Source organism: Castor canadensis, chromosome 11, assembly GCF_047511655.1.
Source record: "Castor canadensis chromosome 11, mCasCan1.hap1v2, whole genome shotgun sequence".
NCBI classification, from domain to species: domain Eukaryota; kingdom Metazoa; phylum Chordata; class Mammalia; order Rodentia; family Castoridae; genus Castor; species Castor canadensis.
Genome location: NC_133396.1, coordinates 14480456 through 14505148, shown reverse-complemented (window position 1 = coordinate 14505148; position 24693 = coordinate 14480456). Strand labels below are relative to the sequence as shown.

Here is a 24693-nt window from a genome sequence, read left to right as displayed (position 1 = left end):
CGGAGAAAAATTAAAACCATTCCCTCTAAAATCAGGAACCAGACAAGGATGCCCACTATCTCCACTCCTATTCTACATAGTACTGGAATTCCTAGCCAGAGCAATTAGGCAAGAAGAAGGAATAAAAGGAATACAAATAGGTAAAGAAACTGTCAAAATATCCCTATTTGCAGACGACATGATCCTATACCTTAAAGACCCAAAAAACTCTACTCAGAAGCTTCTAGACATCATCAATAGCTATAGCAAGGTAGCAGGATATAAAATCAACATAGAAAAATCATTAGCATTTCTATACACTAATAATGAACAAACTGAAAAAGAATATATGAAAACAATTCCATTTACAATAGCCTCAAAAAAAAATCAAATACCTAGGTGTAAACCTAACAAAAGATGTGAAAGACCTCTACAAGGAAAACTATACACTTCTGAAGAAAGAGATTGAGGAAGACTATAGAAAGTGGAGAGATCTCCCATGCTCATGGATTGGTAGAATCAACATAGTAAAAATGTCGATACTCCCCAAAGTAATCTACATGTTTAATGCAAATCCCATCAAAATTCCAATGACATTCATTAAAGAGATTGAAAAATCTACTGTTAAATTTATATGGAAACACAAGAGGCCACGAATAGCCAAGGCAATACTCAGTCAAAAGAACAATGCAGGAGGTATCACAATACCTGACTTCAAACTATATTACAAAGCAATAACAATAAAAACAGCATGGTACTGGCACAAAAACAGACATGAAGACCAGTGGAACAGAATAGAAGATCCAGATATGAAGCCACACAACTATAAGCAACTTATCTTTGACAAAGGAGCTAAAAATATACGATGGAGAAATAGCAGCCTCTTCAACAAAAACTGCTGGGAAAACTGGTTAGCAGTCTGCAAAAAACTGAAACTAGATCCATATATATCACCCTATACCAAGATTAACTCAAAATGGATCAAGGATCTTAATATCAGACCCCAAACTCTTAAGTTGATACAAGAAAGAGTAGGAAATACTCTGGAGTTAGTAGGTATAGGTAAGAACCCCAGCAGCATAGCAACTAAGAGATAGCATAGATAAATGGGACCTCATAAAACTAAAAAGCTTCTGTTCATCAAAAGAAATGGTCTCTAAACTGAAGAGAACACCCACAGAGTGGGAGAAAATATTTGCCAACTATACATCAGACAAAGGACTGATAACCAGAATATACAGGGAACTTAAAAAACTAAATTCTCCCAAAACTAATGAACCAATAAAGAAATGGGCATGTGAACTAAATAGAACTTTCTCAAAAGAAGAAATTCAAATGGCCAGAAAACACATGAAAAAATGCTCACCATCTCTAGCAATAAAGGAAATGCAAATTAAAACCACGCTAAGATTCCACCTCACCCCTGTTAGAATAGCCATCATCAGCAACACCACCAACAACAGGTGTTGGCGAGGATGCAGGGAAAAAGGAACCCTCTTACACTGTTGGTGGGAATGTAGACTAGTACAACCACTCTGGAAAAAAATCTGGAGGCTACTTAAAAAGCTGGACATCGATCTACCATTTGATCCAGCAATACCACTCTTGGGGATATACCCAAAAGACTGTTACTCCAGAGGCACCTGCACATCCATGTTTATTGCAGCACTATTCACAATAGCCAAGTTATGGAAACAGCCAAGATGTCCCACCACTGACGAATGGATTAAGAAAATGTGGTGTCTATACACAATGGAATTTTATGCAGCCATGAAGAAGAACGAAATGTTATCATTTGCTGGTAAATGGATGGAATTGGAGAACATCATTCTGAGTGAGGTTAGCCTGGCTCAAAAAACCAAAAATCGTATGTTCTCCCTCATATGTGGACATTAGATCAAGGGCAAACACAACAAGGGGATTGGACTATGAGCACATGATAAAAGCGAGAGCACACAAGGGAGGGATGAGGATAGGTAAGACACCTAAAAAACTAGCTAGCATTTGTTGCCCTTAATGCAGAGAAACTAAAGCAGATACCTTAAAGCAACTGAGGCCAATAGGAAAAGGGGAACAGGTACTAGAGAAAAGGTTAGATCAAAAAGAATTAACCTAGAAGGTAACACACACGCACAGGAAATCAATGTGAGTCAATGCCCTGTATAGCTATCCTTATCTCAACCAGCAAAAACCCTTGTTCCTTCCTATTATTGCTTATACTCTCTCTACAACAAAATTAGAAATAAGGGCAAAATAGTTTCTGCCGGGTATTGAGGGGGGGGAGAGGGAGGGGGCGGAGTGGGTGGTAAGGGAGGGGGTGGGGGCAGTGGGGAGAAATGAACCAATCCTTGTATGCACATATGAATAATAAAAGAAAAATGAAAATAAAAAAAAATCACTATTCTGGCTTATAAAAAAAAAAGAAAAGAAAAGAAAAGAAAACTCAGAAATAACATCACTATCCTGAGATAACCAGCTTTACATTTTGGTATATTTCCCTCTGGTCTCTTTTTTAAAACGTCACATACATAATATGTTATATATAGAGAAATACATATTTCAAAATTTGAAATGTATTGTACATATGCTTTTTTTTTCTTTGGATGCTGTGGACCAAAAAAAGGCAGGGCCTCGCTCATGCTAAGCACACACTCTACCACTAATCTACATCCTAACCCAATATATGTAAGTTTTCTACCTTTTAAATTTTGGTATTATTTTGTAAATATTTTCTGACATAAAATATTTTGTAAATAATTCTTAGTTTGGCTGAGGCATGGCTCAAACCCCAGCACCACCAAATAATAACAGTAATTCTTAGTACTTCGTCATATGGATAAGGCAATCATGTGGATATGGCCATCTTTATTTAGCTCAAGATATCTACCAGATGTCTCAGGAAAAACTCAAGTAAGCATTCATTTCTACATTTCCTGTTAACTAGAGAAGACTGTAGGGTACCACCAGGGGTCAGTGCAGAGTCATCTTCACAGATTTGAATTGGGTTATGCAACAATTTATATTAACAAATTCTACTGGATTAGAAGAGATCCATTCACATGAATATTAAGTTCCTTTTAAGTGAAAACTCCCTTTGTATAGATTTCTTAGGTTACAATTGATCAGATTTCTCCAACTTAATTTATATTCAACATTTCCAAAACAGCTCTTTTATAAACAAGGTCTATCAATGTAAGTATTAGATCTATTCTCACCTGCTTGGTATGAAATCATTTATAAAATAATGATCCACTTTATAGGTTTGTTGCAAAGTCAAGTAAATAACATATGAAATTATCTCATAAATTACAAAGCAGGATATGAATTTAAAATTATCCTATTTTATTGATGTGCTACTTAGATATTTGGATGTTATCTTTTACAAAACTAAAGAACCCCAGGTAGTATTATGATTATAAAACGAGGTATAAGGGAATATGATATGGGACTGGTGGACTGGCTCAAGTGGTAGCACCTATCTAGTAAGCACAAGGCCCTCAGTTCAAACCCCAGTACTGGAAAAAAAAAAAAAAAAAAAGGCATATGCTATGGTGTGAACTTGGATCATCTCATTGGTTTTCTTCTCCCCAGCTCTTGTCCTCCATCTATTAAAGTCACTGTAGAATTAGCCATCTGTTTTTCCTGGATGCTGAAGTTATCATTCATAGTCAATTTCATTCTAGTTCTTTTCCATCCTCATTTATCTAAGGCTCTTTTAGGAAAATTACTAAGCTGACTTAACCAGCTCACAAATAGGCAGTTAACAGGAATCCAAAAGATACTGTAGGCCCAACATGCTTGATGGGCTCAGGCTCCTGGACTCTCTTAAGAACAAAAAAGTATCAAATGCTAAGCTTTTAACTCAGTCCTCCACTCTTCCATCTGTCCCCATTTCTGCTCTAGCTCCTAGTACCTCATAATTTGGCATCAGTGACAAAAAGGGGCTATGGCTGAGCCTTCTGAGAACCTCCAGCTTTCAAACCTAGCTTGGTGTGTAGTCTTTCCGGAGAGCAGCCCAATCTGCTGACAGGTCCAGTCAATCTCAGGACACACAGGGGCCCATGCAAAGCTGGGCCTCAGGAGTCCCCTTTTCACTGGCACCTGATTTCCTACTAAGTTATAGCCTGAAGTTCTCTGGTGGAAGAAGGGCAGAGAGTCCATACAAAGAGAATAAAGGTACAATACAGCAGCCCACACTACCCTGGGGCAGCTCCATAGAAAGCAGCAATATGTCTTCCCTCTGAGATCCTATGCCTTGCAGCAGGATCTAACACAAGGAACCAGTTGAACAGCCTAGGCTCTAAATAATTAAGTTCCTGGTATATAGTAGGTATTTGAGAAATATTAGCTGCATGAATAAATGACAGAGTTAGGTCATTAAACCAGCATTAGACCAAGAGTACCTAGATATGGCCACATTTCTATAGCCAATCAAAAAGATAAACAAAAGTCCTGGAACTGAAGTAGAGAACTAAGCCTGAGGAACTGAAAGTTAGTCTAGAGGTCCTAACAGCTAGACCCAAACTTAGAACAACTCAAGAGCCATACAACAGCAATGCGGCAACCAAGCTCAATCTTTGTTATTACTGAAGACCACCTTCCAGTACATAGGACCCCAATGCACTTAAAATCCCTACAAGGGCAAACTACCTAAGATCAGAGTCAGACCCAGTAGCTGGTCCCACCCTGTATCCTGGAGAGCTGCAAGACTCCAGCAGAGTTGACTAAGTAGCCCCACAGAAGTATGGGGGTTCCCTGGCCTCAGGGCCACAGGTCATAGCTATAGGCCTCCTACTACTTGACTTCCCACCTACTTCACTCTCAGAGATTACCACAGAAGTCCATGCTCCAGGATGGGCTGCCACATGCCTAGGAAGGAGCCCAGAGACACATACAGCCTGTTTACTCAATGTTGTCATAGACCTGAATTACATCCTCATGGTTGCTGAGAGCCTGGATGAGGCGAGCAGCCTGCTCAAGGTCAGGGTCGGCCAGCTGCACCTTTGAGTGGGGGATGAACTCCAGCGTACAAGACACAGAACACAAACCCAGGGAGTCCAGCTTCTTCCTCACTTGATGCAGTGAAGAGGCATCACAAATAAACTGAGGATAAAGGAAAGTCAAGAGGTAAGGAACCAGAAGGTAATATAACAAAGCCAGACAGAACTTTGCAAAGCCCTGACTAGAACTCTTATACTGCAATGTATCACTGGGTTTAAGCTCACAGTTTTCAATGTTCCAAATTCTTCTTAACATCTTCAGTAGAGTTGGCCCTATCTAGTATTCACTTAATAACTATTTGTGCAATATGTGAACTAAGGCACAGGAAGGAAGAAGCCAAGAAAAGCATGCCTTGCTGGGAGCCAGTGGGTCAGGCTCATAATCCTAGCTACTCAGGAGGATGAGATCAGGATTGTGGTTCAGGCCAGTCTGGGGAATTAGTTCACAAGACCCATCTCCAAAATAACTAGAGCAAAATGGACTGGAGGTGTAGCTCAAGCAGTAGAGCACCTGCTTTGTAAGTACAAAGCCTTGAGTTCAAACCCTATCTCCCAAAAGAGAGAGAAACAGAGAGAGAGAGAGAGAGAGAAGCATGCCTTAAAGCATCTATTAGAGACCTCTTGGAAGCCTACCAAACACAAAGGCTTCATACTCACTTGGAAAAGGTTCTTTTCATCTTCATCTTCAGCTTCCTTGACATCTTCAGCTCCTGCTTCAATTGCCAGCTCTAGAGCACGTTCTAGGTTCACAACTTTCTTCTCTTTGTCCTCCACTCCAACCACAACCACTCCTTTTTTGTCAAAGGAATGACGTGCTCCTTCAGCCATCATTCCCCTGACAGGAAAAGAAACAGGCCAGGGTATGTGAATGCTCTTAGTCTCCACAAAGCACAGGACTCCAATACTATCTCTTCCCCACTCAACTTATGGAGAACACACATGGAGCAGCGCTATTCTTGAAGGAGAAAGACGCAGCTGATGCTAGTTAAGGAAACAGTCCAAGAATATCTGCACCCTCTACTTTCTGCCCTTCCCAGAGTCTGGAGGATACAAAGTCTTTGCTTACTATTTCCTGTGCTGTTAAGGCTCCAGTCCTGGTGGCACATTTTAAGACCTGGGCATTCTACAGCTACAGATGGGCTAATGGGACAAAGATCCCATTTATGTTTGATGGATACATCTTTAGGATCCTATCTAGCACAGAACACATTAAGGGGAAATCAATTATCATATTATTCTGCTAAGGAAGAAGTATGCTTAAAACTTGAAACACTATCACAAATAACAGTACTTGCCTTGCATAAAACTGGAACCCAGACACACACCTACCCATTCTTGTTCAGGATATGTCTAATGTCCGATTGGCACTTGGAGCCACTGTTTGATAACGCCTCAATAAGCAGAGAAGAGCCGCCAGGGCCTCGACCCTCATACAGCAAATAAACACCCTTAGTTTTCTGCAATAAAAACATGAACACATTTTTCTGCTTCCCAATGCCCTCCTAAATGCCAGCTGAACCACTGGCAACAAAAAGCTGCCTGCATGGGATGGGCTTTCAAGACAAGCCTGGACTCTCAAGTGTTTATTTGTGTCCACATCCTCTTAGAGAAGGTCAGTAGGATCATCTTCTTTTCGTTCTTTTTTTTTTTTTTGCAGTACTGGAGTTTGAACTCAGGGCCTGCCTGCTAGACAAGTGCTCAACCACTTGAGCCATACCCAAATCCCTTTGCTTTAGGTAATTTTTGAATAGGGTCTTGAGTTTTTGCCAGGGCTGGCCTGGACCACAATCCTCCTATTTACATTTTCCACATAGCTGGGATGACAGGTGCCAACCACTATGCTCAGTTTTTTATTGGTTGAGATGGGGGGGTCTCACTAACTTTTTGCCTGGGCTGGCCTTAAACCATGATTCTCCCAATCTTCATCTTACAATTAGCTAGGATTACAGGTGTGAGCCACTATGCCCAGCAGGATTTTCTTCTCTTTCTTTCCTTTTTTTTGGCAGCATTGAGGTTTGAACACAGGGCCTTGCACTTGCCAGGCAAGCACTCTACCACTTGAGCCACACCCTCCTTGAGATCAACTTTTGAGGTAACTGTAAGTACTACCCATTCTTGGAAGGAAGTTTGCCTGGTCTCTGACAATCAGCTGTTTCCTCCCCTACCCATTCAAGTTCCATGTTTGTCCCCCAGTTACCTCCAAAATGATCATCCTCCATTCTATGTGAAAACCACTTGTGAAGTTGCAATGTTCCTACCCGTGGGCTGCTGAGTGCCACTGCAGAAAAGTCACATCCCTGGACGTTGTCAAAAAAGCCATAAAAACAGCGTGGTCTCAAAATTCATAGAGTCTAAGACTCTAGTGACCAATTTCATCTGAACTCCCCACCTCTGCCCATCCCTTGTCTATGCACCTCATTTCTATGGCTCTCTCCATGTACCCTGCCCTATACCTTCCTAGAGCCTCTCAACAGATAACTTCTCCTGTCCTCTTCCACACAGGAAATGTAGAGCCCCTGGGTCCCTGGAGGGGAAAAACAAACAAACCAACCTGTCTCTACCATGGCCTTCAAGGAGACATCATGTATAATGGTTAGAGCTCAGGCTCTAGAGTCTGGCATTCAGATTTCAAGTCTGTCATTTTCTATGTGACCTGAATAAAGTCACCTAAGCGTTCTGTACCTTAGTTTCCACTTATGGACATTTTAAAGATTCACTGAGCTCTTGCATACAGTCTTCTTATCAAACAATTTGGCCATATCAGGGTGCACTGGCTCAAGCCTAGCTACTTGAAAGATAGAGATTGGAAGGATCTCAGTATGAGGCTAGCTCAGACAAAAAGTTCACGAGAGCCCATGTCAACCATTGGCTGAGCATGGTGGCATGCACCTGTCATCCCCAGCTATGCAAGAAAGCACTAATAGGAGGATCATGGTCCAAGCTGACCTGGGGATAAAGCAAGACCTTATCTCAAAAACAAACAACATAAAAAGGGCTGGTAGAGTGATTCAAGGGGTAGAGCACCTGCCTAGTAAGTGTGAAGCCCTGAGTTCAACCCTCCAGTACCACCAAAAAATAAAATAAAAAGACTATTGACTATTAACTATTAACTCTCAGGTGCCTTTTACTTATCCCAGAGGAAAAGGTATTACCTCACTGCAGCTCAACATCCCTGCCCTTCCCATTATCACTATCACCTTCCACCCCTCCCCTTCTATGGCTCTTATGGGCTGGAGGCATGGCTCAAGTGGTAAAGCACCTGCCTTGAAAGCACAAAGTATTGAGTTCAAACAACAGTACCTCAAAAAAGAAATTTTCAGCATTCTACTGGCTCTTCTACTTTAGACATAAACATCTGAAAAGAAAAATTAACCCTTCTTTGGGGTAGAGGCATAGCTTAAGTGGTAGAGCATCTGCCTGGCAAGCTTGAGGACCTGAGTTCAAACACCAGTACCACCAAAAAAAAAAAAAAATGAAGAAGAAAGAAAGAAAAATAAAATAAACCCTTCTTTAATCTAACATCAGGGCTTTCCCATGCCTGTTCTTTCTACCCCACCTCCTCACAGCTTTGCAGAACAGCCCTAGGCTGCATGGTTCTGCATACTATCCTACCTATCCCATTCCCAATCATGCTACTCTAACCGAAGGCCAAGGTCAGAGAACCCAACACCACTGGATTGAAGGTGTCAACTACATTTCTACCTGTCTCTCTGATAGTTTGAGGAGTGTGTGGTGGCCTTCCAAACATGGACCCTGTGGGAACTGTGATCAGTAACAAGAATGTCAAACTGAGAACGCACCTCCATTTTCAGCGCTGCCTCAATCGTTGACTTAGGCATGTGCTTGCTGCGACACACTTCTAATATGTTGGCCAGACTGCTGTTGAGCTCAGGATTGGGGCCTCCTTCTGAGATAGAAAAGAGTGAACAAGAAACTTATTATAGTGTGGGAGAAAGAAGGGATTTTCAGTATCCTCACCCCATCCAAAACAGTGACAAATTAATTAGAATACTGTATCTAGTATTTTGAATGGGATATGGAGAAGTATTTTGAAAAAGAAGTTTCTTTAGACACAAGAATGCCATGGACCAAACTCAAGGTCTCACCCCATGCTAAGTACTGTGCTCTATCACTGAACTATATACTTCGCTGGAAAAGGTCCCCATTCACTGTCTTTAGGGATGGTTATCATTCAGCTAAATTTCAGCAAACTCCACTTTTTCTCAGATGAAGAGATTAAGAGACATAGATGGTAACAATTTCCTGGACTTATTAATACCTCTTGCTCTATTACTTTAAGCATAATTACTGAAATGCTCACATGACATTGGAATCATGTTTTCTGTCTCTGAGGGTGGGGGTGTATTTCATAATCTTCGTATTACTAGTGCCTAGCACAATATAAACAGCTGTGTTGGTCAAACTTAGTATAAAAAAAACTTACTTAGTATCAAGAATTTGATAGCCAGAGCCAGATGGCCCAGGCCTGTAATGCTAGCTACTCAGGAGGCAGAGATCAGAAGGATCGTGGTCGGAAGCAAGTAGTTTGGGAGACCCTATCTCGAAAACACCCAACACAAAAAAAAGGGGCTGACAGAGTGGCTCAAATGGTAGAGCGCCTGTGAGACCCTGAGTTCAAACCCCAGTTCTGCTTCTCCTCTCCCCCCACCAAAAAAAAAAATTTAGAAAGAAGCAAAGAGAAAAATATCAGGCATGAATTTTAAGGGCAAATTAACATTGAGGGCCTTTTATATACCGTAAACTATCTCAAGGTAAGCATTACCCCTGTTTCACATTAAAGGAAACTGAAATTCAGCAGTTAAGCCAGTTCAAGGTCATAAATTAGCCAATGACAGAATCAAATGTTCCTAACTCCAAAGTCCATGCTTTTTACAGGACTTGTTCTCTTCTTCCTATGTCCGACACTAAAAACAAAAAGCTTTTTAGGACAGCTACACACCTGAGAAAAGATACGGTTCCAAACCAACCTTCCAAAGAAATGTGTCTCAGGAAACCCTGAGGCAAAGAAAACATGTCTAGAAGGGTGAATGGGAATACCCAGTGTAGGTAGATCTTCTGAGGCTCTATGAAGTAGGCCTTAGGCAGGGAAAGGACATCAGAGGTGAACAGCGGGTGACTGTCAGGTTCTCACCTTTGACCGCCAGGCGAATACTGAGACAGAGTTTAGAGAAGATGCGACTCCTTTCGGTGTCCTTGGGACCCTTGACGTGCCGGACTTTAGACCACTTATTGTGCCCGGCGGGAGCCGCCGCGGTGACATGCAGCGTTCTGCCTGGAGCAGGGCCGCAGCCCAGGGGCTTGGGCTGGGAGACCCACGCAGGAGCCGCGCGGACCCCGGGGCCTCGCTCCCAAAAGCATCGGGCAGCTGCCTTGCTCAGGCTGACGGAAGCCCAAGAGGTCATCGGCTTGGCCCCTGGTCTGCAAGCTGCAAATAAGAGCGGCCAAGGTCAGCTCGTCGAGTCTACTGCCAGAACAAGTAGGTCGGGTTCGCTGCGGCTGCAGAAACGGCGTGGAGTAGCCCAACCACGTATGACCCCCGCACCGTCTCCGCGGCAGCCGGGCATGGGGACCCTCGATGGCGTAGCACACTTCCTTTCTCAGGTCCGTTTCAAAAACACGTCCCTCCCGCCCGCAAACTTCGTTCCGCCGCCACAAGGTACTCGTTACTGCCTTGAACTTGCTAAGAGTGAGGCGGAGTGGTGATTTAGGGATCAATCGCTCCAGTTTGGGTAATCCGGCTTTGTTCCCAAAATGATGTAGTAGAGATACATATGAGTTATGAAACTGAATTTGCCTCCAAATTCCTTTCTAACTCTGAACAGGTCCAGGATAATGTTTTATTGTTGTAAAAGAAATATGTAGTTCATCCACCTTCTCTTACAGGTAAAGAAACAGCCACCAAACAAGTCATTTAGTCTCTTTCATCTAGTCTTTTCTACCTATAAATAAGGGTACTGATACCTACTTTACTAACACAGAAAGGTTGAAAACACATCATAACACATCATAAGCCTTCTTAAAAGTAATACTACTTTAAAGTATTTAAAGTAATATTACTTTAAAGTAATACAATTTTACGTAAATAACGGCATTGATCATTGTGATTAAGCTCCCAAATACAAGAGATCCCCAGGGACAGATTCAGATGAGTTACAAGCTTTTGGAATGAGGAAAAAAGACCAGAGTGTCACCAGAATCTGCGAGGCTCCAGGGAGGAGGTCTTCAAAACGGAGACCTAACTCTTGGGTACTTAGTTCATGATGTCATAAAAACAGAATTTTAGGACATATCAAGGTAAAGACCAAAAAAGTTTATTAGTAAAGCAAAGCAAAGGAAAGATAGAAGTATAGTACACAACCCAGACATGGGTTCAGGCACATTTGATAACAGGTTCAATGAGTGTGCTAACATCAAGGGTATTTATGGTGAAAAATATTGGGGGTTTGGCTCAAAATTACATTAGGATAAGTGTTCCCCCTTTGTTCTGACACCCTGTATACTTTTTATCAGTTTTGCTGTTATACCGTTTTATCAATTTATCCCAGAGACTTGAAAGGATGCTCCCTTTAAGACAAGTGTGCATCTTTGTAAATATTTCTTATGCCCAGAGGAGTCATTTTCCCAGATATTCTTTCCCAGGATAAGTATCTTTCTTTAAGATTTCCTTGCTTAGTTCTTAGAGCGCATTAATTGTTTGGGCAAGTGGGCAAGGTGAGAAGGAGAGAACTGCTGTTTTTTCTTTCTTTTTACTGTTTCAGCTCGTGAAGTTTAAAGCAAAGAAAGCAGTATCTGTGTGCTTTTAATCAAGCTATTCGCTAGTACAATGCTTACCTGTAAATTTCTGGCTGCTGTTTCCCATGCCTCACTTTCCCTGATCTATGCTTTCTCAAGAGGAGCCAAACTCCCCTCTTCATTTTCTGTCAGCAAATCGGAGAGAGAAAAACCCAAGCCATTAGAAGACAAAGAAGAAACAAAGTGGCAGCTGCTGAAAACATTCCGTGTATAAATATGCTTCATCTATCCATTCATCAGTTGATAAACATTTGAGTTGCTTTCACCTTCTATTATGAGCAATTATGCTATGAACCTTGTGTGAACATGTGCTTTCACTTGTTGGGTATAGACCTAGGAGGGGAATTACTAGGTTATATCATAATTCTGTGGCTTAGTTACAGCATTTTACATTTCCACCAGTAATGTATGAGGGTTCGATTTCTCCACATTCTCACTAAATTTGTTATCTCTTTTTTGTCTCTAGCTTTAGCCATCTTAGGGGTGTGATGTGTTATCTTATTGTGGTTTTGATTGTACTTCTCTAATGACTAACGATGTTGGGCATTTTTTCATGGGCTTATTAGCCATTCATCTATAGTATTAGTTTTATAATTTTAAAAACAGCTTTTTATAAATGTTACATTAGTAGCAAAAAGCAAATTAATGAAAGTATTACCACAAATAAGTATAGCGGCTGCAACAAGGTTTGCAGTTGCCCTAGGCCAACCATTCAGCCCTCGTGGCAAACCTGTAGCTGTAAGACACTCTACAAAAGAAGAGACTGCATGCCAGGTGCCAGTGTCTCATGCCTGTAATCCTAGCTCCTCAGGAGGCAGAGATTAGGAGGCTCATTCGTGGTTTGAAGCCAGCCTGGGCAAATAGTTTGTGAGAACTTATCTTGAAAATACCTAACACAGAAAGGGCTGGTGGAGTTGTGGCAGGAAGGCAGGGAGGAGAAAGGGAGAAAGTGCTACAGTGAAACAAAGAAAAACCACAGTTGGGGAATGTTACCTGGAGGCCAGAGAAGGGTCACCTTGCCCCAGAGGTTAGAGCAGCCAATGAAATAACATGTGATTATGTATGGGGCAAGCTGACCCCCCATTTCTGTAACCTGCTGTAAATAGTATATAAGGAACTCCCCCTTTGTTCTCAGGGCTCAGCCTTTGGACTCAAGTCCACTGAATAGCTACAGGCCTGCTTAAGCTTTGGTGCCCTCTTTGTCTCTGTCTGAGCATCTGCAACATTTCTGGGGGCCTGCCTGGGATTTGGAGGGTGGTGTTTTCACCCTCTCATCACTGGGTCAGCATTCTTGGCCCAACGGGAGAGTCACCCCTGCCAGGTGCCACTGGACCGTGTTAATCCAAGGAGAGGGAGCCTCTCTCCCAGTGAGCTGAGGAGGCAAGTTCCAGTTGTACAAAGGAACCTGGAAAGGCTCAGGAACCAACTTGGGAGTCCTGCTCATCAGATTGGTAAGAACCTGGGTTCAAATATAGGCTTGCTGCAGGAGGCAGAAGGGGTATCTGATCAACTCCCAAAGACACCCAAGTAACCCCCCTTTCTAGGGGTGAAACTGTCTTTCAGGTTCAGACAGTGGGGCAGCAGTACTGTGCTGTTTGAGAGTGTGCAAAAGCATAATCCTGAGACGTAGCCTGGTTACAAAGCGAGTGCAGCGTCCCAATCTGCAGGTCCATGGCGAACTCATATGGTCTATGGTGAGTCCTAAAAGGGCCTCTGGTCTGGGGCTTATTCAGACTCACTATGGCAAAAAGACACCTAAATCCCCACAAGGACAGTGGCCAGAGACAGAGGAAGTGATTGATGTTATTGGTTTTCCCCTGTGTGCCAGAGAGGAGGGCCCCTTAGCTTCTCTCCACAGCCCTCATCCCTTCCATCTCTGTCTCTGTCTTGACGTCTGGCAAACAGGAGGAATGGGAGGAGGTCAGAGTAAGAACAACCCCCTAGAGTGCATGCTTAAGAACTTTAAGTGGGGATGTAAGAGAGATTACAGGGGCAAGCTGACTCCTGGCAAGCTTAGGACCTTCTGTGAAATAGACTGGCCTGCTTTTGATGTAGAATGGCCCTCAGAGGTGATAGTCAATAGAGTTTTTGAAGTGGTTGTAGGGAAACCCGGACACCCAGATCAATTTCTTTATGTTGGTTGCTGGCAGGATGCAGTCCTCAGTTGGCCCACATGGCTAAAGCCCCACCTAGAGGAAGCATATAGGGTTATGGTAGCCAGGGTGGCAGCAGCTTCCAAATGCAGAGAAAAATGTAAAAAGTCAGAGAAATCCATATTAGCAGGGGACCCTGAAAGGACCCTGCCCCGTTATGTGCCACTGTACCCACCTTTGCCACCGCCATCTTCCTCTTCACCTCCATTCTCAGAAGGGGAAGCAGCATCTGACTGGGAAGGCCCAGCAGCAAATACGCCTACAAGGCTGAGCCCAGGAGTCCTTGAGACTGCAAACCCCACTGTCCTCAGGCCCCAAGAACCTCATGCTCACTCCAAGCCCACTAGTCCTCACTCCACAGTTCCCTGTTAGACTGGCCCCTAAGTTTAACCAGGAACACTTGAACAGTCCCACTGTGCACCTAACCTCTCCCCAAGAACCCGCCATCCTGCAGATGCCCCTGAAAGAGGTCCGGGGTCAAATGTATTATGACCAGCATGGTCAGATACAACATGAAGGCGAACATTTTTTTTTTCATTTTTCTTTTATTATTCATATGTGCATACAAGGCTTGGTTCATTTCTCCCCCCTGCCCCCGCCCCCTCCCTTACCACCCACTCCTCCCCCTCCCTCTCCCCCCCTCAATACCCAGCAGAAACTATTTTGCCCTTATTTCTAATCTTGTTGTAGAGAGAGTATAAGCAATAATAGGAAGGAACAAGGGTTTTTGCTGGTTGAGATAAGGATAGCTATACAGGGCATTGACTCACATTGATTTCCTGTGTGTGTGTGTTACCTTCTAGGTTAATTCTTTTTGATCTAACCTTTTCTCTAGTACCTGGTCCCCTTTTCCTATTGGCTTCAGTTGCTTTTAAGGTATCTGCTTTAGTTTCTCTGCATTAAGGGCAACAAATGCTAGCCAGTTTTTTAGGTGTCTTACCTATCCTCACCCCTCCCTTGTGTGCTCTCGCTTTATCATGTGCTCATAGTCCAATCCGAAGGCGAACATTAATCTATTAGCTCTTTACCACCACAGACCTCCTTAATTGGAAGCACCGTACCTCCCTCCCCTTCATGGAAAAGCCTCAGGTCCTGATTGATCTAATGCAGTCCATCATCCAAACTCATCAGCCCACCTGGACAGACTCTGACAGCTTCTTCTGACTCTATTTAATACTGAGGAGCAATGCTGTATAACCTTGGCAGCTCTAAGGTGGCTGGAAGACCATGCCCCTGTGGACACTTTAAATGCCTAAACCTATGGTCAGTTCCCCAAGGAGGACCCCCACTGGGACCTAATGACACTCAAGCCTAAGCAGGTTGAGCAGTATCAGGAGGCATAATGAGGAGGCATGAAGGAAGTAGGGAAAAAGGACATCAATATGAGTAAGATAACAGAAGTCCACCAAGGACCAGATGAGCGCCCCAGTCAGTTTTACAAGTGACTATGTGAGGCCTTCCACCTGTACACCCCTTTCAACCCAGAGGCAGCCAAAAACCAGAGGATGATTAATGCAGCCTTCATCAGCCAGGCCCAGGGGAACAGAAGATCAGACTTGCTGCCTTCCCTCATATACAGAAAATGCAGTCTTGGAATGCATGAAGTAAGGCATGAATTCCTTTACCTTCCTGATTGCCCTGTGGCCTTGATGGGAAGAGATTTGTTGTTCAAGCTAAGGGTGCTGATAACCTTTGACTCTGATGGCATGGCAGCCTTAAAGCTGACAGAACCTGAAGCCAAGATTCTGACCCTCACAGTTGCACAGGAGGAGGAATGGCTATTCTATGCCTCTAAAAAAGAAACCCCTGAGATGCCTGAGCTTCTCTTTAAGATTCCAGGAGTATGGGCTGAGGACCATCCCCCCACCCTGACTGGCTCAGAACATACCTCCAGTGGTGGTAGAATTAAAGCCTTGAGCTATTCTTGTTAGCCAAAGGCAATACTACATTCCTTGCAAGACCCAGATTGGGATCCAAAAGCATCTTGACAAACTCCTGAAGTATGGGATCCTTTGGCCTTGTCAATCTCCCTGGAACACCCCCCCTACTGCATGTCCAAAAACCAGGGACTGAAGACTTTAGGCTAGTTCAGGAACTCTGTGCAGTTAATTCAACAACTATTACCTTACACCCTGTAGTCCCAAACCCATACACTTTTGGGCCTTATCCCAGCTGAGGCAAAATTCTTTACCTGCCTAGATCTTAAGGATGCATTTTTCTGCATCCATCTGGCTCCACAGAGCCAACCCATCTTTGCCTTCCAATGGGAAAATTCTAGCACTGGAGAAAAGGGACAATTGACTTGACTTGTTTGCCACAAGTTTTCAAAAACTCTCCTACTATCTTCGGAACTGCCCTGGTGTTCGACCTAAAGGCTTTCTTGGCTGACCAGCATGACTGCGCACTCCTCCAGTATGTAGATGACCTTCTGTTGGCTGGACCAACTCAAAAGGATTGTATAGAAGGAACTTGCCTCCTTCTCTCCCTTTTGTGGAAGGCAGGTTATAAGGTTTCCCTAAAGAAGGATCAGATTTGCCAGGATACTGTCAAATGCCTTGGGTTTCCACTGTCACAAGGACAATGTAGACTTAGCCCTGAGAGGAAACAGACCATTTGCTCCATTCCAACCCCCAAGACCTGTCAACAGATTAGAGAATTTCTAGAAGCTGCAGGTTTCTGCTGGATCACTCTCTTGGCAAAACCCCTTTATGAAGCCACCAAGGGGGAAAAGCAAAAAAGGCTTTTAAAGAAACTAAGAGGGGATTCACAAACACCCATGCTCTGGGCTTACCAGATGTGATGAAGCCCTTCTTCCAATATGTACATGAAAGACTGGGGACAGCTGTAGGAGTCTTGACCCAGCTGCTAGGTTCCTGGCACTGCCCAGTGGCTTATTTTTCAAAGCAATTTGATGCAGTTTCCCAAGGCTGGCTGCCCTGCCTATGCACCCTGGCAGCCACTGCCGTCCTGGTGGCTGAAGCAGACAAACTTACTTTGGGACAAGAACTCGCAGTTTGAGTTCACTGCTCTGTTTTGACTCTCATGGAATATAAAGGAAATTATTGGTTAACAAACTCCCGAATGGTAAAATATCAAAGCATGTTATGTAAAAACCTGCATGTCCAACTAGAGATTGTTAAGACTCTAAACCCAGCCACCCTATTACTGGTTGATTCAGGCCCACCAGAGCATGACTGTTTAGAGATTATGGATGAGGTGTTCTCCAGCTGGCCAGACTTGACTGACCAGCCTATTAGTCATCTGGACATTGAGTACTTCACGGATGGCAGCAGCTTTGTCTGGGAATACATGTTTTGCCAGATACGCAGTAGTGACTCTGGATGTTGTCATTGAAGCACTACCATTGCCAGTCAGAACCTCTGCACAAAAGGCTAAGCTTATTGCTCTCACATGGGTGCTCCAGCTTCCCACAGGAGTGTGAATAAATACCTATACGGATTCTAAATATGCCTTCACTACTATTCATGTCCATGGAGCCCTATATAAAGAGAAGGGGCTCATTAATTCGGGAGGAAAGAATGTTAAGTATGGACAGGAAATTCTGAAACTACTAGAAGCTGTAATCAGAAGGGGGGAGACAGCAGTTGTTCGGGAAAACTGAAAGGCTGATAGGGAAGCCAAGTGAGCAGCCTCACAGGAGGAGGAATCTTGGCTTCACTGACAGCTGCCTCATTCCCATGCCCCTTATCTGAATGGGACCCTCAGTATACGTCACAAGAACAGGCTTGGTTTGAAACGGAAGGAGGAAATTTTCTACTGGACAGGTGGCAGAAGTTTACTGATGACCACATTGCTATACCTCAGTCACTGGCTCCCACATTTGTCAAGCAGTTCCATGAAGGAACTCACTCAGGGAAGACAGCTCTCCACCTTGGCCTAGCATTTTTATGTCCCCAAGTTCTCCAGCATAAGTAAGACAGTATGTGAGAGGTGCAGTGTGTGTGCCAGAAACAATCCCCAATGAGGGCCAGAAGTGCCACGCCACATGCAAAGTGTTAGAGGAACTCCTTTTGAAAACCTAATTGTGAACTTTACTGAGATGCCATGGGACAGAGGATGTAAATATTTGCTGGTGTTTGTCTACACCTTCTCAGGATGGGTGGAAGCCTTCCCCACTTGGACTGAGAAAGCCCAAGTGGCCAGGTGCCTGTTAAAGGAAATCATCTCTTGATTCAGAATACCTGTTGTCTATTGGGTCAGACAACGGGCTGGCCTTTGTGGCTGATGTGATACAGTTGATGGCCAAGGGATTAGGAATAACTTGGAAGCTGCACACGGCAGATCGCCCCCAGAGTTCAGGGAAAGTAGAATGTATGAACAGGACTCTAAAATTCCAATTGGGAAAACTATGCCAGGAGACCCACCTACAGTGGGATCAGTTACTGCCCATAGCCTTGCTCAGGAGTAGGTCTAGCCCCACCAAACAGACAGGTCTTTCCACTTTTGAAATACTTTTCAGGTGTCCACCCCCCTTACTCAAGGGCCTTCAAGGGGATCTTAAGGAACTATGTGGCCTCACCCTGAGACAGCAGATACAGACCCTTGGGTTGATTCTTTCAAAAATCAATACTGGGTATTAGTCTGACAACTCCCACACACCCTTATAAACCAGGGGATGCTGTTTGGGTGAAGGAATGAAATGTTCAATTGCTAAAGTCCCACCGGAAGGGCCCCTTTTGTCATTGTTTTATCTACCTGCATCGCAGTTAAAGTAGCAGAGATCGTTGCCTGGATCCACCACAGATGAGTGAAGCCAGCTTCCCTCGAATGGGAGTGCATCCCTGACCCAGCCTCACTGTGCAAGATCACCCTTCAGAACACCTGCACCCTTCCCCAACAGGATCCTGCTTCCCAGAAGACAACAGGAGATCACTTACAAGAGACATCAGCCCTGCTGTGTCATTCCAGAAGCTGACTAGTCTACGCACAGGGGAAGCTTGAGTTGTCGCCCATCTCACCTTTGAGGATGAGTCTGTTCCATGTATTCTTCTTGCTAATCTTGGTCAGCTCTCTACCTGGGGACCTCCAGGCTTTGGACTGTGACTCATGTATGCATACCACCGGAGCAGGGAGTGCTGTTACCAAAACTCTGGTTTTTCACACTTATTATTCCTGTGCAGGCACCATTGCTGGGTCGTGTACCCACAACCATACCACCTACTCAGTGTACTTTGGTGATGGTCAGTATATCTGTTTTAACCCCATCTATAGCCCTTGGGAGCAATGGCTGGAGGTCTGAAGCTTCACCAGCACTGTGAAGCTCATTAACCACACCTGGGTTAATGACCCCAACAAACCTGTGTCCATATACTTTGATGTGTGTGTGTGTAATAGCTGAAAACACTGGGCTTTGGGACAACTGTGGGGGGCCAGCCTAGGAAAGGACCTGTAGGTTAAATGACAAGTATATATGCCCAGAAAATGACAGTGGGACTTCCAGTTGTGCATACTATGAACAACTCTACAGCACTTATTGTGGTTGTGAAAGGTGGGCAACTTGGCTAAAAGGGGAGGTCCATACCTCACATGGAACTGCCACTCTTTTACAAAAAGGGGAAGCAATCCCGGACTGCATTCTTGGTTCCTGTAACCCTGTCAATTTCACTATTTTCAACCTCAATGAAACAGGCTGGGAAGTTGGGAAAAAGTTTGGCATTTTAATCAATGGAAAGGGAACAGACCCTGGTACTTTGCTGTATTTTCAACTCATGAGAGCTCCTCATACCGGGTCTTTCACTCTTTTTATGAGGAGATACAAAGTGAGTTTTCTTTTGCAGTTAAAACCAAAAGCCTGTTCCTCTCACTAGCTGAGTCCATAGCACAAACTCTGAATGTAACTTTGTGTTATGTTTGTGGGGGAACGAATACATAGACCATTGGCCTTGGGAGGTGAAAGTGCTAAACCCTCAAGAGCCCTTTAATGAAACCACTCTCCCTAGCCTCAGGAAGAGTGTTTGGCTCCTAAAAACCTCTATTATTAGGAATTACTGTATCTCCTGTCCAAAAGGCCAATTCTCCACCCTAGTGGGGGACTTGATCTGCTCGGGACAAAAGTTTTACAATGACGCTACTCAGGAGACTCAATGGTAGGAAGCTTTCAATCACACAGAGCCCCAACCTCACCCACTGGCTAACTTCCCTAAACTTTCAATAGCCTGGAATAATCTAACTGCAGGCATAGAGTGGCAGGTGCCTAAGAGGCTATATTGGATCTGCCAGGAACAAGCTTACACAATCCTTCCCAAGGATTGGTTCAGATCCAGTGTGCTGGGCACCGTCTGGCCTTCTTTCTTCTTGCTGTCCCCCCAACCCCAGACAAGGCAAGTAATTAGGAGTCTCCATATGTGAGGAAAGGATAAACAGGAAAAAGCAAGATGCCCTAAAAGTAGGGGACTGGAAAGACAATGAATGTCTCCAGAACGGATCATTCAATATTATGATCCTGCTACATGGGCAGAGGATGGCTCCTGGCGCTATGGCACCCCAATCCATATGCTCAACTGCATCATTCGGCTTCAGGCAGTGGTTGAGATTATAACTAATGAAACAGCTAAAGCCCTCAACATATTAGCCAAACAACAAACTAAAATATGCAACACCATCTACCAAAACCCTTTTCTAGCCTTGGAGGGTGGAATATATGGAAAGTGCAATCTGAGTAACTGCTGTTTACAGATTGATGATGAGGGAGAGGTAATTGAAGAGATTATCGATAAAATGAGGAAGTTTATCCATGTCCCTGTGCAGACCTGGAAGGGATGGAATCCCAATGACCTGTTCAGGGGCTGGTTATCAACTCTAGGTGGGTTCAAGATCTTAATAGGGGCAATGTTCCTTGTCTTAGGAGCAAGCCTGATATTACCCTGCCTAATCCCCCAGTACTGTGGACTTTCAGGACCATTATGGAAGCCACTATAGAAAGACAGACTGCTGCTCATGTAAGGAGCTATGGAAATATAAACCCCTAGATCAAGATGATATTCTTTGACTGAAAAGTGGGTCCAAGCATCAATGGGGGGAATGTGGCAGGAAAGCAGGGAGGGGAAAGGGAGATAGTTAGTACCACAGTGAAACAAAGAAAAACTGGAGTTGGGGAATGTTACCTGGAAACCAGGGAAGGGTCACCTTGCCCCAGAGGTTAGAGCAGCCAATGAAATAATGTGATTATGTATGGGGCAAGCTGACCCCCCCATTTCTGTAACCTGTTCTAAATGGTATATAAAGAAGGCCCCCTTTATTCTCGGGGCTCAGCCTTTGGATTACCAAATCTACTGAGTCGCTGCATGCTTGCCTAATAAACTTTCTTCCTGAAAGCCTTGGGGCCCTCTCTGTCTCTGTCTGAGCCCTCCTGCAACAGAGTGGCTCAAGGTGTAGGCCTTGAGTTCAAGCCCAGGTACCATAAAAAAAAAAAAAAAAAAGGAGGAGAAGGAGAGGGAGGGGGAGGAGGAGGAGGAGGAGAATGAACACCAGAGGAATGGTGGGAGTATCTCACCAAACAAAGGAAAAGACAGCTATTGTAGGACCATGGGGCAGGGTAGCAGTTCAATGAAACAGTTTGATAGGCTCAAATGAACACAGAGCTATGTGAAAAGGGCTGATATCAACTCTGAACCAAAAAGAGGACACAGGGGATCAGTTTCCTCAGAAAGTACAAGGTTAAGGTCAATGTGAAGTGTTCAGAAATCCCTGATCAGAAGCACTATACCTGGTTAGGAAATCAACACTGCTTCTCTCTCTGACAGCTCCTCCAAGCAATCCTCTAAGGCTTCATTCTCACTGATTTCATACAGTTAACTGTGTCAGTCTACAATTTTAGAGAACAAAGTTTCTCAGTAAGTAAAAAAATACAGTAGTCAGCCAGGTGCCGGTGGCTCATGCCTGTAATCCTAGCTACTCAGGAGGCAGAAATCAGGAGGATCAGGGTTCGAAGCCAGCCCAGACAAATATTTCATGAGACCCTATTTCAAAAATACTTAACACAAAAAGGGCTGGTGGAGTGGCTCAAGGTGTAGGTCCTAAGTTAAAGCCCCAGAACTGCAAAAAAAAAAAAAAAAAAAAAAACAGTAGTCAGAGAAAGGAGTTATGATACTTTTAAGTTTCAGTGTGTGCTTGGGAGAAAAATATAATTTTCTGTTAAGTTTCTCTCTCCTCTCCTCTCCGCTCCCCTCCTCTCTTCTACTGTCTCCTTTCCTTTCCTTTCCTCCTAACCTTGATTACCAGGATTTATTTATTTATTGTTTTTTGCAGTGCTTGGGTTTGAACTCAGGGACTATAATTTGAGCCACTCCACCAGTTCTATTTTTGTGTTAGGTATTTGCCTGGTCTGGCTTCGAACCACAATCCTCCTGATCACTGCCTCCTGAGTAGATAGGATTGTAAGCCACCGGCGCCTGGTGGTTATCAGGGTCTTTGACATCACTTACCAACAAGTCTTGGAAGCAACGGACAAGTGTAAGGTATCATTCTGTTAGCCTCAAACATGTGTTGTCCAGTACTAATTACTTTCAACAAATTAAACTGTGATGGGTGCTTAAAAGCTGATTTTACTGAGGAGTATTGACTCCTTACTTGGGCCCATACATCAACTAAAGACAGAAAGTAGAGGATTGTGATGCCCCTTTTTCCATGGAAATGAAAAGAATTGAGCGGAGAAAATGTAACCAGGACTAAAAAAAAAAGTGGGGTTGGGGGAGAAACTTTTGGTGTAGCCAGCTTGTGTGCTGGCCAGGTTGCTATGTTTGTTATTCAAACTGACATTTCCACCCCATTGTCCCTCTCCTCTACATGCTGGAGAGACCGAGGTTAATACTCTACTCTTCAATTAAACCAGGCAATCTTCTCATTTTTCTCTGACCACTAAGAAGCAGCAAATCTGTCAAAAGATAAAGTTTCAAAGATGTAGCACCAGTAAGCCGAGAGAACCAAGGCCAGCACCTATTGTGTGACAAATTTTGTCACATATTCAAAACTGAGTCCCTAAAGTCCCCTTAAAAAATAAAAAGGGGGCATTTTGTCTCAGAAGTGGGATGACAGCTTTGAGAGACTGGCACTCCCAGTCCTCCTCTTCATCTGATGAATAGTAAACCTTATTACCTTTTCCTCAAAACCCTGCTCTTATTATTTGTGAATTGGCATTGAGGCCAGGGGACCAGCTTTCTGGTAACAAAATGATATTGGCTGTTATTCCACATAGTTCACCAATTTGCTGGTATGGCAGAGACATTACTATTTATTCATCACTTCATCTTCAAAATTTCCTCACATGAAGATTACATTTCTTGACTTTCCTTGCATTTATGTTGGAACCATGTGAGTAGGTTTGGCAGATACAGGCAAAACTAAGCCATTCTAAAAAACACATCTCCCCGTCCAAAAGCAATCTGGAGGCCACAAATTCCAGATGAGGTATCTACAAGGGGGAGGAGGGCTGACCTACTGTCAAAGGACTTCACGTAAGACAAACGTTTGTTGTGCTCCATTCCTGAGACGGGGCTTTGTTAGCCTAGCCCAGCCCAGCCCAGCCTAATTATTAGTTCAGTATGACTGTCCCTGCTTTCACCTTAAAAATCAGGGAGCGTGGATCTTGTTTCCCATAAAATATGCATTTTCAGCTCACACAGCCCAGTTCCAGCAGATGCTCATGAAGATCTCCAGCATCCATTCTGGCCTTCACAGACCCACTGCCACCCCACATGACATCCTCTGATGTATTGGCAGGCACTTACTGAATACTGGTTCACTGAACCAATTCATTTGCTTTTCTTCTCTTCCTTTAAAATGGCCTAATGAGCAAAGAATCAAAATAAAAATGGGAGTGGGATAGGATCCCTTTGCTCACTCTACTATGCTGGGGCGTAAGTTTGGAAAACCAGCTTAGACTGAAATTTCTAGTCAGCCATCTGAGTCTGGGATCTGAGAATCATTTCTTTGTCCTCCTCACAGTGGATTACTGAATCCTGATTATTCCATCTCTTAAATCCCTTCATTTGTGTCCTGTCCTCTCATCTCTCTACTTCTGCCTTACTTCAGGCTTTTATTTTTCTCTCCCTTGACATTACAATAGGTGGCCTGCCTCCCCATCTCAGCACCCTCTCAGAGGGTTTCTTCATTGCTTAGCCTTCTAAAACACAGTTCTGATCATGATTTCTTTCTATGTAAAAAAAATACATGAGTGTAAGTTCTCAAAGTTTTGCAAACCACAAAACTCTCCTTGATCTGGCCTCCTGCTTACCTCTCTAGCCACATTTCCCTCCATTCTTCATATATAACCCACCAATGTATAATTCTCTGAATATGACAGTCTTGTCCCTGTAGATTTGCATATGGATACTCTCTTTGCCTTAAGTGATATTCCCTATTCCCCTCAAACTCCTACTCAGCCTTCAAAACCCAACAGGCATCCTGTATCTGACATTTTTCCTGAGTCTCCCTGGTTTCTACCCTAGCAGCAGTTACCAGTGTGCTTGAACAGTCTTGTTGCAGAACACTGCAAATATTTGTGTATGTGGAGTCTCCTCTGATACAGTTCGGGAAGTCTATGTGTCATTGCTCCTGGAATACAGGAGATGCTCCATGTTTTGTTAACAGAATAAGCGAGTGACCAACGAGGAGACAGAGGTGATGAGTTGGGTGTGAGATGGGCTGGAGCAGTCTAAAACCCTAGCCAGTGTCTCTGAAACATGATCAGAGGGACACACTGGAAGAAATGAGTTCACCACAAGAAGAAA

The 24693-nt window shown here is 43.8% G+C and overlaps 1 protein-coding gene across 1 annotated transcript; it reads right to left on the bottom strand.

The window, feature by feature from the left end:
• Nucleotides 1-3300: 3300 nt before the first annotated feature.
• Taco1 (translational activator of cytochrome c oxidase I) lies at nucleotides 3301-10599 on the bottom strand. Its single transcript, XM_020188389.2, has 5 exons — nucleotides 10132-10599; nucleotides 8780-8886; nucleotides 6309-6436; nucleotides 5637-5814; nucleotides 3301-5082 (listed from the first exon to the last, which is right to left on the bottom strand). Exons 1-5 carry the CDS (start codon nucleotides 10400-10402, stop codon nucleotides 4882-4884), a joined length of 885 nt encoding a protein of 294 aa, XP_020043978.1. The 5' UTR covers nucleotides 10403-10599; the 3' UTR covers nucleotides 3301-4881.
• Between the last annotated feature and the right edge of the window lie 14094 nt (nucleotides 10600-24693).